We start from the raw sequence: 18,191 nt of genomic DNA on the forward strand, positions 1-18,191 counted from the left end.
TCTAACCTTCCAGAGGTTGAAACCCAATTACAGGAGACTAAACCAGACCTTTTATTTTTAAGTGAAACTGGCATTGGACAGGCTATTTCCCTAGATGAGTTTGCAATTTCAGGATACTCTAACTTAACTTCTAAATCTGACCCCCAAGATCGCCATGGGCATGGAATATGTGCCTATATTAAAGATAGCTTTCCATGTGGGAGGGACATCTCCAGGGAAGATCCTAACTTACCCTATATGTGCTTCCGGGTTGCTTTAGCTCACACTACTGCATTTATATTTACTCTCTATCGCCCCCACAACAGTGGAGTTACTATCTTTCAAAGCATATCTGAGAAAATTGACCAAGTCCTTTCTACTTATCCTTCAGCTAACATTCACGTATGTGGAGACTTCAATGTTCACAACGTTGAATGGTTGACCCACTCAAACAAGACCGATGATGAGGGGAGGTTCTGTCATGATTTCTCCATTGCCTATGACCTCACTCAGATTGTTCAGGAACCTACCCGTGTGCCCGATAATGATGGCCAGTATGCGAGCCTACTAGACCTTTTTCTCACAACTTGCCCTGAACTATGTTCAGTTTCTGTTCTGTCGCCTCTTGGATCTTCCGACCACTCTGTTGTATCAATTAAGATAAAAATGAAATGTAATAAGTCCCCAGATGTACCTCTTCATCGTACAGTATATCGATACACTAAGGCTGACTGGGATAGCTTCCGTACATTTATATCTGATCTACCTCTGCATTCCATGTTTAAAAAGGATGTGTCCTCTATAGTATTAGACCTAACTGAATGGTTAATTGTAGGTATTGACCATTTCATACCCTCTAAAAAGTTTCAGAAAAAACCTAACAGCCAGCCATGGTTCTCTCCAGAATGTGCTGCTGCCATTGCGCACAGAAATCACTTTTTCCACTGCTTCAAACGTAATAGATGTATGGAAACTAAAGCCGTTTTCAGGACTGCCAGCAACCATTGTAAGAAAGTAATAAGGAACGCAAGAGAGTTGTATGCTCAATCTGTTAAGTCCAAAGTAGCTGAGCAGCGGCTTGGTTCCCACCAGTTTTGGCAAATAGCAAACAGAATCCTGAACAGAAGCGTGTGCTCCATCCCAACTATTATCAATGGACCTGAGGTAATCTCGTCAGCATCAGACAAAGCCAAACTCTTTGTCAAGAACTTTGCAGCAAATTCTACCCTTTGCGACCAAGACCGCCAACCCCCAATATTTCCTCCTGTATCAGAAAACACGCTATGTGATATACGTATATCTGTACGTGATGTTGCGAAGCTAATCAAAAACCTTGATTCCAGTAAAGCAACTGGCCCTGATGGTATTCCAATTATAGTACTCAAAAAACTTCAACCTGAATTAGCGCCCATACTTACAAAGCTGTTTAAACGTTGTCTTAAGGAGAATAGTTTCCCATCTCCCTGGAAAACCTCATCAGTATGCCCTGTATTTAAGAATTCAGGTGATCGCTCATCCCCCTCTCAGTACAGGCCAATAAGTCTCCTGTGCGTCATGAGTAAGTTGCTAGAATCTGTGTTAAATACAGAAGTAATCAAACATCTCAACAAAAATAACCTTCTTAGTGACACTCAATATGGTTTCCGTTCTGCTAGATCTACAGCAGATGTCATTACAGTTATATCGCATAGGATTAGCAAATCTCTCGACGGTGGCAATCTTTCTAGAGCAATTGCTCTTGACATATCTAAAGCCTTTGATAGGGTATGGCATAAAGGTTTACTTCATAAGATCGCTAGCTATGGTATAGCTGGAAATGTCTTCTCAATTATTAAATCATTTCTTTCTGATAGGTTCATAAGAGTAGTAGTTGAGGGGCAAAAATCAGAAGCTCACAGTATTAATGCCGGTGTCCCTCAGGGATCCATCCTGGGCCCAACTCTTTTCCTGATCTACATTAATGATCTTCCAAATCATATCCTTACATCATTTGTAGACATTTATGCTGACGACACTACCATTTATGGTACCACATCTAAGACAGTAAACGAGCAAGTTCTCTCCAATTCTCTCTCCTCTGATCTTGAGCACGTAGTACAATGGGGAAAGGAGTGGCTGGTTACTTTTAATGCATCTAAAACCAAGCTTCTCTCTTTACATCATCAACATTCTAATCCACATTTGTCATCAATTGAAATGAATGGCTCTCGTCTTCAGGAGGCCTCAAGTTTTGACAAGCTTCTGGGCTTGACCATTACTCCTGATCTTAAATGGAACACGTATATCAAATCTGTTGCCAAGGCCGCTGGAAAAATGGTGGGATCTTTCTATCGATCCAGTAGATATCTCACTGCTGATGCTATTCTCTACCTATATAAGAGCCAGGTACGTCCAAGGATGGAATACTGTTGCCACATCTGGGCAGGAGCTGCTAGAAAGGACTTGTCCTGCCTTGATAGAGTTCAAAATAGACTTCGTAGCCTCGTAGGAGATGTCCTTTTCTCCTCCTTGCAACCTCTATCTCACAGAAGAGATGTTGCGAGTTTGTCTCTGATGTATCGTTATTTTCATGGAAAGTGTTCAACTGAGCTTCAATCTTTGGTCCCCCCTCGCCAAACTTTCACAAGAAACACTCGTCTAGCTGTAAACACTATCAATAATTTCCCCCACTCTTTATCTGTGGCTAAACCTAAACGTAGATTCCATGAACAAAGCTTCTTTCTTAGAACTGCACGCCTGTGGAATTGTCTTCCGTTTTCCTGCTTTCCGGCTGACTACAATATGGTTGTGTTCAAGTCTAAAGTAAATAAGTTCTTGATGAGCCGTTCCATATAAGTTATTAAATTTACCAAATTTTCATTACTAATGATTACTATATTGACCAATTTCTACTGTACACTCTTTAACCCTTATCCTTGAGTGGCCTCTGGGCCTTGATAATGTGGTGATGCCTTTGTAAAAAAAAAAAAAAAAAAAAAAAAAATATCTGAAGAAATTAGAATGTTTATACCTTCAAGTATAAACATAAAATTTGTTGTATATTTAGAATTACACTTGTTAAAAAAAAAAGCACAGAAAAATCTTTATGATGTACATACTCGTCATGGAAAAATTATGTGGGTTTGGCTAGTAGTTCCCTCTTGGCTAGTTTCTCTCATTTTTTAACAGTTAGCCGTCTTGCTTGTGCAAGTAAACAGGTCAAATTGGTTCCTATAGCAACTAATTGCATGTGCTTACACAGACAAGATTTTTGTAACTGACAAATTTGTTTATAATAGATTTGATTAGTTCCAAGAAGTGGGGAATTATTTCAACATGTTTTTTTTTTTAACATTTTGGGTGGGGAAGGGGTGTAGGGTGGGATTTTGCTGCTTGTTTGGTTTGTCTGGAGGGTATTTACGTTATAGAGGGAACTAATGCTTTAAACTCACCTGAGCACGTTCCATTAAAATACTTGCAAAACATGCACAGGGATACCACATTTCGGTGATGGGACAGAAGTTGAAGTTTGGTCGATAGTGCGAGACCTATTAGGTTGATGACTCTTTTTTTTTGTTTTAACCCTATTTAGGAGCGAGAGACTAGTGGCAGATGCACCAGTCCACGTGTGACAACATTATTCTATACATGGGCAAATAGTGGCTTTGTAGAGGATACCTTCAAGTGTGAGTTCCCTTCTAGCACAGTAGAGAGAGCGCGCTTTCCTCGCAGCAGCCTTGGCAATTACCTCAATGTATTTGTTTCAGTTCATGTTGTCTGTGAATGTTAAGCTTAGGAGCTTGAGGATAGTACTTTCAGGAAGTGTATCATTAGCCATGGCAATCAATGGTTGAGAACGTTGTTACATTACATAAGAAATGATTATCTGTTCAGGGGACAGATTTGAGGTGAGGAAACGCCCAGACCAAACCAATGTAGAAATATAAGTGAATTTCCTCAAGACGTGTGTTCATCGATCATTTTTAAGACTAAGTAAGAAAATTAAGAATGAATTAATTTTAGCCTTTTTTTAGTCTCTCCCCTCGTGAATGAACTTCTCTCTCTAATAAAATCTTTGAAATTGCAACAAGTCTCCGTTGTGCAATGTATGAGTTTTATTTGCCTAAATTAGACAACTGAACAAAAACCACTAGACAATACAGCAATACAGGAAATGGCACACATAGAAAAGCGATGATTAAAGAATGAAAACCAGACCACACATGTATGTAAAAAAAAAAGAAGAAAAAAAGTTTGAGGCATGAAAGCGTCTACACCAGATGTGTCTGATGTAAGGATCTAAGTGAATATTCATTTTTAAGTAAGAAAATTTAGTAAGAAGTGATTAATTTGAGTGTGTCTTTTATAAGAAATTAATTTTGATTTCTCCCCTTGTAAATAAATTCCTCTCTCCAATAAAACCTTTAAAACTGCCAACAAGTTTCCTTGTGTTTTCATACGCGAGTTTTATTCGGCTTAAGTTAACAGAAGATCACAACCATTAAGGGATCAACGGCCACACATGTAATGCAACAATAAAAAGAAGGAAGACCTGATCGGATGCAATAAAAGACTTGATTTGTGTTTCTTGTTCGATCACTGGCAACGCAAGTGCAGCAAGTACGTGTTTGTGTGAAAAGATCTTTGATTAACGTTTCATTATGTAAAATTTTCAACAATAATTATTAGACATCAATTATTAAATCATCCCCGAAATAAAATCTTTCAAAGAGTTTTAGGAGACATAATGAGCACAACCTCCTGTTTGTTAGTTCAGATATAACAGATTTAAATTGAATTTAATTACATCCTCACTCAGAAATTTGCACAGACATGAGTAGGGAAGTCCACGAGCAAAAAATGTGCCACCCAGCTCTATCTCATCAGATGAAAACCTATGATTGGTGTTTCTTGATCACTCAATAGCAACACAAGTGTAGCGAGTTTGTGTTAAACGACTATGCTAACCTTTATTTAAAGTTTATTAAAATGTTACGCTGGTATCAGGCATTAAATGTCATTCTACTGTTTTTGTTTTTTCAGTTTGTTTCTGCCATCTGTCATTTCATCATCACATTTTGACAAGCCCATAATCCCCCATCTTGTAACTATTAAGCCATCTGAGTATTTTTATTTATTTATTTTTATTTTTTTTTTTTACACGTATTCCCCTCAAACAAACTTGGACATAACGAGCTACTATTTGGAACCATATCTGCAAGGACATTATGTAGGGAGTTGAGCAGTCAGATGTCTGTTCATATTAAACTTCTGCATGTTAGTACAGTCAAGGAAGCAGGAAACAGGGAGGGAATTCCAAAGTTTAGCAGGCCAAGGGAAGAAACTATTAGAGTAGAAAAGTTTCCAGCATCCAGAGATCTCTACAGTGAAGGGATGGGATTTTGCTGCTTCTCAGCTTAGTCAGGAGTTTGTGCATCATGCTAGGAGTGCATCAGAGCACATTCCATTAAAATACTTGTAAAACAGGCACAGGGATGCAACATGAGATAGTTAGTAGTGTGGTTGACAGTGCAGGACTAGGTGTATCAGAATTTTTGTAGGAATTTTTGACACCCCTAGCATGAAACTGCGAATAAAATATAAAAAAACTCATAATTTCTCTTTTAAAAGTAGGTTGTTTATTTTCTTTATCAATTATACTTCCAAAATAAACTATTAAAGTTGTATAAAAAGTAATAGAAATATTATTTTTTTATTTTTTAAAAAACAGTAATGAAATTAATTGAATTTTACAAGTTCAGTATTTTTCAATTTTTAAACTTTAAAAATCTATCAAAATTTTTCTATTGATTCTATTTTTACAATATTTTCAAGGTCAATGTGAAATTTTATGCTCTTTCCAATAAACCGATTATAATATTTTAGACAAACGTTTTTTTTTTTAAATTCACGCCCCCCCCCCTCATTTTGAAATGTTTATTAAAAAGTAAATAATTAATTTACTCACCAAAGTTTTATATATCGCAAATTGAAGATAAGAGATAAATAATATATTCAAATTCAAAACAAAAAAAAAAGTGTTTTTTAGAAATTTACCTGTAAAGCCTGAAGTTTAAAACCTTCTTTTTTTTAAAAAACCATGTTGTTGTTGTTTTTCTTTTTTTAATGAAACCTTGGTCCTTGCTCCTTTAATTGAAAAAAAATTAGGGCTTGAATTACATTTTTCGAGTAGTTATAAGCTTGGAAAGACGGAGTTGAATTATTCAATATTTTTCATGAATTTTCTGACACACCTAGTGCAGGACCCTGTCTAAGAGTAGGAGACTAGTGGTAGACGCATAAGCCAAGATGTAGCAATAATACTCTATGCATGGGTGAATGGTGGCTTTGTAGAGATCTAGGATACTCTCAGGTGTGAGTAATTTTTTAACTCGGTAGAAAGAGTCCACCTTCTTTGCAGTAGCCTTGGCAATGTCGTCAATGTATTTGTTTCAACTTGTGTTGTCAGTGAATCTTAAGCCGAAGAGTTTGAACAAAGAGCTCTTGGGTATTATTAGTCATGTTGATTTTAAATTGTCTTTCTGTTTTTCAGCCATCAATGTATCGCTCGATTGAAGAAATTGGATGAAGAGTCTGTGAGCAAAAATGAATATTCTGCCCTGATTGAAATGACTTGTTCTTGGGGAAAGATGAATGGTTTACTGGATCTCATCCTGGAATGGCTCACAGATGGAATGAAGAGTAAACTGGATTCTTCGTGTACATCCAAAGTAAGTTCTCTGTGATGGTTATGACTAGCAGGGCTATTCGTTGTTGCCCAGGATCATAAAAAAAAAAAAATAGAAGAAATTAAAAAGTATGTGTAGCATTTTTATATTAAACCTTCTTCCTTCCTATTTCTCCTTCCGTGTTTTCGCCTCTCCCCTTCTCCTCCATCATTCCTCGCTGGCCGTACACACAGACAACCTTTCTTTACAGAAGAGATTCTTCGAGGAATGAGTTGATGTTTGCTTTCCTAATTAGCATATAAGTTGTTGAAAAGCCAATTCACCCCTTACAAAAACCCTGACCTAGTTGACTCCCAAAGAATGATTTTTTTTTTTTTTTTTTCAATTTATAAATATTATCTATTGCAACACCAATCAAAAATATTAGAACTTTGTGGATGCTTGTTTTGTAGTTTTTCACTTTTAACTGAACATGTACCCACACACACACACTCATGCAAACAACTGCCCTTTATTATATAATACATTTCTTTATATTTGTAGCACTCAAAGAAGCAGACGCAAGTAAGATTTTCAGTCAATGAAGTACCCAAACCAATTCTTGCTATCAAGTTCCTCTTTTATGTGGTCGAGCAACCGAATTGCCGAGCTCTTCTGCTGAATAAACACCAAAGCAACATTCTCGATATTTTGGGACAACTTAAATACGCCTTGGTTTGTATTTTAAAATCAGTACATTATCTCTATTTATGTGTATGTATGTACAGGATTTACTCCTAAACTAATTGATCATTATGAATTTTGTCGCAGTTGCTAAGTATAACCAAATATCCAAATAGAAATTATATTTAGTTTTATGCAAAAGGGGGTAAAAAGGGAATGGAAGCCCTCTGCAAAAATTCAGATACTTCTGATTTTTTTTGTCCAATTTTCACATTGGCTATTAGACATCAATTAATATTTCTCAAATTTCAGTTTCTTTGGAGTATTTTGAAGAGTTTTAAAGGGACATAATATGGCGACAACCTTTCATTTAAAAATTCAACTGTTTTAGATTTGCATTGAATTTGATCTATAGTCATCACACATCAATTAAACAAGATTTGTTGAATTTAAATTTCTTAAGACCCCCCCCCCTTAAGGTTTCAGCTTTTACTTTTAGACATTCTCTAGAATCAAAATCATGTAAGGGATTTTGATCCAAATTGGAATAAGGATTCTAGACATAAAATTTTGGTATCATTATATTTTGATTTTAATTATCTTAAGAGAAAATATAAGTAGTGCAAAAATATTCTGTTCATGATGTGGGTAATGTTATCCATCCTGCAATGAGTATATTCTAACATGTTTTAGAGATGCAGGTGCAACACCGATTTTCTGGCATTGTTTTGCCTGATTAACCAGTCTTACTTTTATAATAATTCAACACAATTCTAACCCTATACACTTGCAATGTCTCTAAATCAAAACACCACTGTCACTTTTTTTTTTTTTCTGGGGCTTATGTAAAAAGAGAGTAGAAAGTGGACCATGAGTTTATTTTTTTTCAGCCTTGTATCTTTCACTTCCCTTATTTTGTTCTTGTGTTCCAAGGCAATGTTTCTGACAAAGGGGAAAGAATGGGTGCTTTCTGGATTAGAATCTATTTAATTTAAAACTTATTGTTGGCTAATTTTCAACCTACAAGTAGTATTTTTTTTTTTTTTGTTCCTTACATCAAGCAGCTTCATATCTTGTCTAAAGCGTTTTTTATGAAAAATTTAATAGTAATAAAAAAGAATTTGACTGAAGCCATTGTCATCCAATTGTACTAATGTCTTAACTTTTTCACATCATCTTACGTTCCTCTATCTCACCAAGTATGTCTTTATAACCATATTTTTGGTCATTAATTTGGTAAGAAAAAACTTTTTTGATGCTTTTTTTTTTTTTTTTTTTTCTCGATTCAAATGAAAAATGAGATCAAAATAAAATATCTGGGAAACTTATGGATTTACTTAGTTTGTGTACACCAAAAATTATGGAAAATTATCAAGTGAAATTAATTTACTATTCAGAGTCCATAAACTCCAAATGACATTCGTGCCAAGCCAACACATCATAGAAAATTATCTTCCTTTTTATATGAAGACGCCGCATAAGAATATATAGGACTCTACTAAGGTTTGCCTGGCCTTTGGGCTAAGATCAAATTGTAATATTTGTTTTATCTTCAGTCAGAGGAAGAGAAATCATTCCAAACTGAGAAAATTTCTTTAAAAAATTTGGTTCTTGTTCAGAATTCAACCTATTTAAAAAAAAAATAAAAATACAAAAAAATTTTTATGGTGCATGTAACCCTGACGGAATGAAAATGACATATAAAAAGCACATAAATTGATTAAATAGTTTTATTTTTAAATAAGAAAATCAAATCTTTTGAGTAAAGAAATAAGGGCTGTCTTGCACAGCCATCTTGAAAAGAAAACAAAGGTAGATAACTCCACAATAATTAAAACTTGCAAGATCAGGCTTGCTGACGATTTCACATTAATTTCTTAAAAGCTATAAAAGGCAAATTCGGCGCGCTCATTTTTGTATGTCTCGAAAAGGCTTTTTTCGCCAGCGGTCCGGGGGGGGGGGGTACTATCGCTTAGAAGTGTTTATATACCCCCAAGATAATAATATCTAGGATTTGGGAATGCAGGTCGTGTCTAGATTTATTTACGTCGATTTTTTCAAAATTCTTGCTATTTCAGCCCGTCTTGTGTTCGTTCAGCTTTTTTGTATAAAACCGAAACTAATTCAAAGCTAAGAATTGTTTCCGGCAATCGCACCGGGGGAACGTCCAGTAGCAATCAGCTTTGATCAATGTGGGGTCAAACTCCTTATATCAGACAATTGCTATTCAATCTGGATAATCTCCTTTTTATGGGGAGCTGGTTTCCCCCTCCCCAACATCTTAGGGAAACAACCAGCCAAAGTTGGGTAAACAAACCGAAAAGCTGCCCCGCAGTAAAAGTTTACTCTGCTACTTCTATTTGACCTCATTAATGAGGTCAAAAAGAAGAAGCGGAGTTAACTTTTATTGCGGGCACATGTCAATTCTGTTTTTAATACTTAAATAAATTCAAACGTGTTTCAGTTATTGCTGGCCGAGCGGGTAACGTGTCAGGTTTTTTGCACACTTTATTTTCCATTTTTGCCTCAAGGCTTCGGGTTCGATCCTAACTACTTACCAAAACTGTTTTTTTGCCACCTTCTCAACAATAAGATTGTTTGCATGGCTTTCTAAAGCATGAAGCAAGTTTGCTTTATTAGTTTTAACCAGCGATCCATGTGAATTTGCAAGGGACAATCGTAGTGGACCTAAGGAATATGATAGTAATTCTTGGAGATTAATGTTCCTGATTCTACCAATCACAACCAATCTTGCTAGGAGATTTCTATCTGCTTCCAAAGTTATATCTTTTCTGTGGACATGATGCTTTGATTTTTTAGACATACTGGAGAATGTCTACAAATTCATTCTTTTCATCAGGGCAAAAAAATCAACTTCTCCCGTTTGTAGATGCTGCCCACAGAAATTTTCAAATTCTGATTTGCCCCTTGCTTTAGCAAATTGTAGATCATTTTGAACATCTTGTGTCACAACTAATCCTGATGCAATATGGATCAACTCAGCTGGTTCATACTCAAATGGATTAAACATGCTGTTTATTGTGTCCGTTATCTTTACAATAGCAAACCTATCATGTTTCATCCGACTATGTAAGAGATCTGATCGCATTCTACTTCGTTCTCCTTTGCCAGCCATGGTTTCACATTCACGGGTAATAGACCCTCTCACATGATGGGACCATATCCATCTGTTGACAGCTCTCTTGTTAGTGCTGAAGCCTGTCATACCACCTTTTATTTTGGAATCACGATTAGCAGTCTGTTCAATGGTTTGGTCACAAGGAATTTTAGCAAAGGCATTTGAGCTTCTTTGAACAGCAAAATCTCCTCCTATGCATTGTGTATATATCACTGGATGAGTATTAGTGAGATTAGACATTTCTAACCAGTAAACTGGAAGGAATCTACTGTAGTTTACATGGTCATATGCAAACACCCAAGGTAGCATCTGTCTAACACTTGCCAAGTGAAGTTCCTAGATTGACTCTCGGATACCTCTAAGGAAAAGTAGAATTTCTACAATATCAATATAGGAACTCCAGAATGCAAAAGTTTGCTTTTTGTTGCCAACCTGTATAAATTCTTCATATGATGACAGAAAATTTTGAAAATGTTCTTCATTGAGAATTTCTTCATACTGAGGTCCTGGGAATGATTGCGACAAGGATGTCATTAAATCTTTCACTTTTTCTTCCTTTTCTTCAGAAATGCTTTCTACATAGCTTGTCAGACGCATATGCTGCATTGCTTCAGCCACTAATTTATGGGCTCTAACTGCTCTGTTGTAGTGTCTACCTGTAAAAACTCCATTTATTGAGCCTACAGCAACAACTTCTGATTCTATTAGAATATCTTGAAGCCCGCCATCGCGAAAATGCTTTCCCAAACAACCAAGAAAGGACATTACTGTATGAAAAGCACCAAGTCGAATCACTAATCTCTTCATGAAATATGGATTTCTCCATCTGATCAACTGCACCTTTGAATAGATTGCTTGATCCATTACAATAACGAGAGACTCTAACTTGAGTTAATCTGCAATGTCAATGCTTTTTTTGTAGAATTGTAAGGATTGTATCCATTTCTGTGGGACTAACATCAATTACAGGTAAATAACCTGTGATCAATTTTGATGGAACCTCCTTTTTGCACAGGAGTTGGTTAAATCCAGTTCAAGATGGTAATATATTTTCACTGCTGAATTTTGTAATATAGTATGCTATATCAAGTTTTAGAGAATTTTTCAGAGAAAATACATGATCCGAATGAAGTAAAACATGTTCAGCAAATGGTAGTGGGTCATCCTTCCTTCCTCCAGTGTATGTAGCCAAATTTACTTCTGGTGGTTCCAATGTTCTTTTCCATTTTCTCTTGAGTCTTTCTACTACAATATTAGGCACACATGGTTTGACTGATATATCATTTTGTATAATTATCCCATTTGTGTTGTGCGTTGTTTCATGTCCAGATAAAGTTTCCTCACCAAAATCATTATTTTCCCAGACCAAAGTTGTTGGAATACCTGCCTGAATGGTGGATGGAATAGAATTTTCTCCACGATTGATTTCAAGTTCAGCAAGTGCTGTATCATGATTTAAAACAACCGAATGAGAAACGCAATGTCCCAAATTATTTAATAAACCAATTACTTGGGCAGATCCAGACAGATGGCATACAGCCATACCAAGTGATAAATGTTTTGGCATTAATGTACGCCCGTTAGAAGCCAAAAATATAATGTCTTGTGCAATAGACAAAATCTTTCTGTGGACAGATGCAAATATGTCCACTATTTTTTCTGTGCACAGATCTTCAGATGCCCCAACTATCCATGCAAGTTAAATAAAATATGAGGTACCATCTTTTCAGCCTCCTGCAAATTTAATGTTTCTGCTGTTGGTGGCCATAACGAAGGAGGTTTTACTTGTCTAATAATGTTTCTCAGATCCATACAAGTTATATAGAGGATTTGAATCTGAGTGTACATGCCTTGTTTGTTGGTTTGTGTCATTTTCTGACGATTCTGTTTCACTTGTAGTTGTGGTACGTGTTTCCTCATGGAGTACTGTTTTTTCTCTACAAGAGAAAACACTGTAATGTCATTTACATACACGATGTCACCTCGTGATCTCATTTTAGGGGTGATGAAGCATAGTTGAGGGAATTTTTTAATTAACCTTTGTTTTAAATATCCCGTTTTATATAAATCCTCATTAACTCCATGTGTTTCTTTAATCTGTTTGACAAACAAGTCTTTCAATTTTTTAATTAACCTTTGTTTTAAATATCCCGTTTTATATAAATCCGCATTAACTCCATGTGTTTCTTTAATCTGTTTGACAAACAAGTCTTTCAATTTTTTAAGTCTCATGATTTCCTTGTTTTCAATAATTCGTGTTTGGACTAATTTGGCAAAGATCTCAAATGCTTTAGCAAATCAAGTTTGCTCAGCCTGTTCGGTTTTAGTTGGTTCGAGTGAAGTCACGGTAACAGGAGTTATGGTATTTCACTTCGATTGCCACACAATCTTCATTTCTTATTTGCATGAGGACTGATTCATTTCCATTTTCTTCTGCAGCTCGTTTTAAATTAGCAGCTTCTACTGTTGAACATCTTACAAGTTTTTCCCTGTTTTTTTTATCAGATCCTTTGCACATTATAGTTTTTACTTTTTGACATAGTATACAGACATCTGGCAAAATATGCTTTGATCTAGCTGGTAAAGATGGTCGATCAAAATCGGAACGAAGAACACGTCTTTTTTTAGCTGGTGGTTCATCTTTTTCGGCAGTAGTTGCACCAATGTTTTCTTGAGATGGGGACCCTGTAAAAATACATATATTCATGAGTTTAATATGCATTTGAAATAACAAAGTATATGGAAAAATTCAAATTAAAAATATCCAATCATTATTTCATAAATCCAGACAATTTCATTAAAAGGTTAATATATTTTTGTATAGTCCAAAACGAAAACTGCGAAATAGTAACAACCTTTTGCTAAGAGCAAAGTATAGCATTTGTTCTGATAATACAGGTAATCTTTTCTGTTCCAAGTCTGTGAAGTAGAAATCTTTCTAAACTGAGGCAATTTTAATTTTTGTTCCAATCCAGAGTGCCTTTTTTGATGAATTCAATTTTACCCACATTAAAACCAAATCTTGTATCTATGTCCTCGTGGGGAGACAAATAAATTGTTTTCTTTACAAGAGAGATTTTCCAAAACAGATGCCAACTTTTATGTACAGTTTCAATTGTTTGTTTGAAACAGAAGATATATTTTTTCCTACCATCAAGTTTTTCATGGTGTTCACTTCACACGTGCTTGTGCTTTCCTAAAAGAGTAGAGGGGCGTATAAGAAAAAATCATCTCTTTAAAAATGTGTATCAATAAAAATCCAAATTATTAAAAACTTAAACTTACCTTCGAAAACGTTATCAGTTTTCTTTTCTAGTTTTTTCTTAATTCTTCCAATTTTCTGGTAATCCGTGAAACGTGCATAACAAGTTTGGTGAAACCCAACACGAGGAGGTATTGCCGTTAAATCACAGCTCAAGTTTTTCACAATTTCTGCTTGTGGTCCATGTAAAACTCTCCATTTTTTAACATATTCTAAAAAGCGCGTCCATGTCTTCACTGAAAAAAATCTAACATTTCATGTTTAGTCGGAAATATGCACTTAATGCACTCGTTTTTGTCTTTGTTTGCAAGCATTTCTTCTTCACTGGAGGCAGCCATATTGAATTTTTGACACATGTTACGATGATTGTGATTGGTTGATTGTAAGGAGCGAATAGAAGAAGTATTCCGATTGGCTACTTTTTTGTACGAAGACAACTTAAGAGTTAGCATTTTTTTATGCATTAAAATTAAAATTATTTATTAATGCACCAAAATCTTGCTTGTGAAATTTTTTTCCATCTTATGATTTTATACATATTATATCCAAAAATCATGCCCACCTTTTTTACATCTCATTAAAAGTAAGAATTTTCACACTGGGCCGAGGGCCTAAAAACAATTGTCATAGAAATAACAATATATCCAAAAATTATGAAATTTGATAATGTAGAACATTTGCTATTAGTTAAATTTATGCAAATATTATGGCAAGAATCAATGGCCGACATTAACATTGTGTGAACTTTGAAAAAACAAAGGGGATACGAAGGGCCTTCAGTAAGTTTCCAGACTTTTTTCATATGGGTACTTTTATTGATATTATACACATAAAATTCTAGTCCCCTTAAAAGTAATCTCCTCCAGCTGCAATGCACTTGTACTGTTGCAACAACTTCTGGAAGGCCCCATAGAAGTCCTCTTGTGTGAGCATGTCAATGACCCTCGTCACAGCCTCTTTCATCTCCTCAGTTGGCTCATAACAACAGTCTCTAAGGTTTTCCTTGAGCTTAGGGAATAACGAAAAGTCACAGAGGGTCAAATAGTCTGTAACAAGCAGGGAGCACCCTTGGACAAACATTGCACAAATCTCTGCATCTTCAGTTCATTTCCTAATGAATAATTGTGTGTACAGTTCCCACACTGGCATCAAAATGCACCTTATTGTCACTATAGCCACACGACGGTCCTTATCCATGAAATTCTTTATTTGGCCAATCATGTCTGGTGTTCTGATTTCCTTACTCCTCCCACACCTCTCATCATCACTCACAGACTCCCTGCCTTCCTTAAATCTCTTATGCCACTCAAAAACAGATGCTCACTTTATCAAGATGGTTCAAAAGCAGTCTGAAGCATTCCATACGTTGCTGTGTCATTTTTTCCAAGTTTAAAACAGAATTTTATGACATATCATTCTTTTAAAGTATCCTCACATCCAGATTGCATTTTTGAAATTCACCAGCTGTAACAATCAGGCTTTAGTAGAGTGTATTCCAATTCCTGCTGTAGCTGTTTATTGAACCAGAAATAATAAAAATTGGTCAGTCATCTCATAAGATGTATAGCAATAATATTCTGAATTTTCAAGAGTTTGCGACAATTTTAAATGCTTGTACAAAAAAGTCTGGAAACTTATTGAAGGCACCTCGTAATTCAATTTCCCCTGTTTTGGACCATATTCTGACTATCAGTATGAAGAAAATAGGGAAATATACAATTACTAAAAAAAAATTTTACTTTTACATAAAAAAAATATTTACTTAGTCAAATTTCATAATTTTTTGATATATTGCTATTTTCCGTAGTAATTGTAAACAAGCAACAAAATTTTTTTATGCTTTTTTCTTGCAGACATTGAACTGTGAACATTTGCTTGAAGTGTGAAATGTATTGTTATAAAAGTTACTTTTTTTAATGAATTCACTTTTTTTCTAGAAACTTCTTGAACATCGTTTTGATACTGCTAACCAAACTCCTGAATTTACTGATGACAAATTTTTATTGGATGCTTATTTCCTTTACATCCGTCTTAACTTGCTCATTTACACAGAGGTAAGGATGTTCTTTACTTGTATGTCAAAAACACTCTTCCATCATGCATCTAATTTGTAACCTTGTGGCAAAACTATACATGACAAAATTTTTTTTTTTTTTTTTTTTTTTTTTATAATCTGTTGTGCTTATTTGAACATCTCCAATGTTAATTTTCTCAATTAAAGTAACATTAGTTAAAATTAAAAAAAAAAAATCCCCAATTAGGCAACATATCACTTGATTTGCCAGAAATGTGAGTCACCTTTTCAGAAATTTTGCAAGATAATGAAAGGTGTGGGAGGAGTAAGGAAGTCAAAACACCAGAGTTGATTGGCCAAATAAAGAATTTTATAGATAAGAACCGTCATGTGTCTATAGAGGTAATAAGTGCACAGTTTGATGTCAGTGTGGGAACTGTACATACACTTATTTGTGAGAAACTGAAGATGCGGAAGATTTGCACAAGGTTTGTCCCAAGGATGCTCCGTCCTTGTCTCAGACTATTTGATGTGGCTCAAACGCTTTATTAACTTTGGGCGATGTGGGCTCGAACGCCCACATCACCCTTTTGACTAAAAAATCGGTGTAAATGCCATGGTTTACTAATAAGGGCTCTTTTTACTAAGACCAATTTTTTTCATTCTCTATTTTATGTTAATCTTGTAAATAAAATATTTATCCCATTCACCCGAATTACATATTATTGAAAATATGAATTTTAAGTAGATTGGCCATGGTACGATTTATGGTGATTAAAAACGGATGTATAGGTATAAATGTGGTATTTTGGTAAGAGAAAGAACTAACTAGATTAGCCTAGTTAGCATTAGTCCATCATGACAGTTTTCCCCCACTTTTCAACCTTGTGCCAATTTTTTAATAAAAAAAGTTGTACTTTTTATAGAAAATAAATATAAAAGAATTGGAAAAAAGCGTGCATTATTTTGTGTAGAAATATTGTTTTGTTTGAAGGAGGTCAGATAAAAACCTGGCTTCTGACATGATTTGCAAGCAGCGCACACGTGAATTGTTGATACGTTCTTTCGTTTTAAATAGCTAAATTTGCGAAATTATAACATCTGTGTAATCGTGGACACATTGATAAGAGCGTTCGGTTACTAACTATAGTTATGCGAGTTTGCGTCCAGCACAAGTCTTTTTTTTTTTTTTTTACGTGCACCTCCACCCCTCCCTGCTAGTCTCTAATATTTCCACCCCTCCCTGCTAGTCTCTAATATTTCCTGTTCTGACATGCCATGACCTGCTAAAATATGTACTAGCTAACTCACTCACCTGAAATTTGTTTGATTTTGTTTCAGGCCGAATCTCAAGATAAAGATATTGTTGATCTACACCAAATGATTTACCAGTTTTTATCTTGGGCAAAGAAAAAAGTTATGAATGTCCTAGAAAACAAACAAAACCTTTCGAGATCTATACGAAAAAGGAATGCATCACATGACAACATGAAGACCATCGACTTAGCTTGCGATTTATTACAAGTAAGTAGCGCTTGCGTTATATTGTATTCTTCTTATCTAGAAAATGACTAAATACCACCACACACAAAAAACAAACAAACTTTAATTTGATTGAAATCACGACTTTTGACCTTCAGATAAAAGTGTAGCATGTGTGCCTTCTAGTCTTAAGATAATTTTTAATATTTATTCCAATCTCATTCTTATTTAATATTTATCCCAATCTCATTCTTATTTAATATTTATCCCAATCTCATTCTTATTTAATATTTATCCCAATCTCATTCTTATTTAATATTTATGCCAATCTCATTCTTATTTAATATTTATCCCAATCTCATTCTTATTTAATATTTATCCCAATCTCATTCTTATTTAATATTTATCCCAATCTCATTCTTATTTAATATTTATCCCAATCTCATTCTTATTTAATATTTATCCCAATCTCATTCTTATTTAATATTTATCCCAATCTCATTCTTATTTAATATTTATCCCAATCTCATTCTTATTTAATATTTATCCCAATCTCATTCTTATTTAATATTTATCCCAATCTCATTCTTATTTAATATTTATCCCAATCTCATTCTTATTTAATATTTATCCCAATCTCATTCTTATTTAATATTTATCCCAATCTCATTCTTATTTAATATTTATCCCAATCTCATTCTTATTTAATATTTATCCCAATCTCATTCTTATTTAATATTTATCCCAATCTCATTCTTATTTAATATTTATGCCAATCTCATTCTTATTTAATATTTATCCCAATCTCATTCTTATTTAATATTTATCCCAATCTCATTCTTATTTAATATTTATGCCAATCTCATTCTTATTTAATATTTATCCCAATCTCATTCTTATTTAATATTTATCTCAATCTCATTCTTATTTAATATTTATCCCAATCTCATTCTTATTTAATATTTATCCCAATCTCATTCTTAT

General features: G+C 34.6%; 1 protein-coding gene across 2 annotated transcripts in view; it reads left to right on the forward strand.

Moving 5' to 3' along the window:
• LOC145259925 (condensin-2 complex subunit G2-like) overlaps positions 1-18,191 on the forward strand; it is a 157,853-nt gene that overhangs the window by 108,510 nt on the left and 31,152 nt on the right. For both annotated transcript variants that reach the window (XM_080117886.1, XM_080117885.1), the window contains 4 exons: positions 6,512-6,689; positions 7,191-7,361; positions 15,649-15,765; positions 17,067-17,249. In XM_080117886.1, coding sequence (XP_079974012.1) covers positions 6,512-6,689; positions 7,191-7,361; positions 15,649-15,765; positions 17,067-17,249 — 649 coding nt within the window. The remainder of the gene's footprint in view (positions 1-6,511; positions 6,690-7,190; positions 7,362-15,648; positions 15,766-17,066; positions 17,250-18,191) is intronic.

This window comes from Euprymna scolopes, chromosome 35 (genome assembly GCF_053919585.1).
Source record: "Euprymna scolopes isolate OS-2025 chromosome 35, ASM5391958v1, whole genome shotgun sequence".
In the NCBI taxonomy this organism is placed as follows: domain Eukaryota; kingdom Metazoa; phylum Mollusca; class Cephalopoda; order Sepiida; family Sepiolidae; genus Euprymna; species Euprymna scolopes.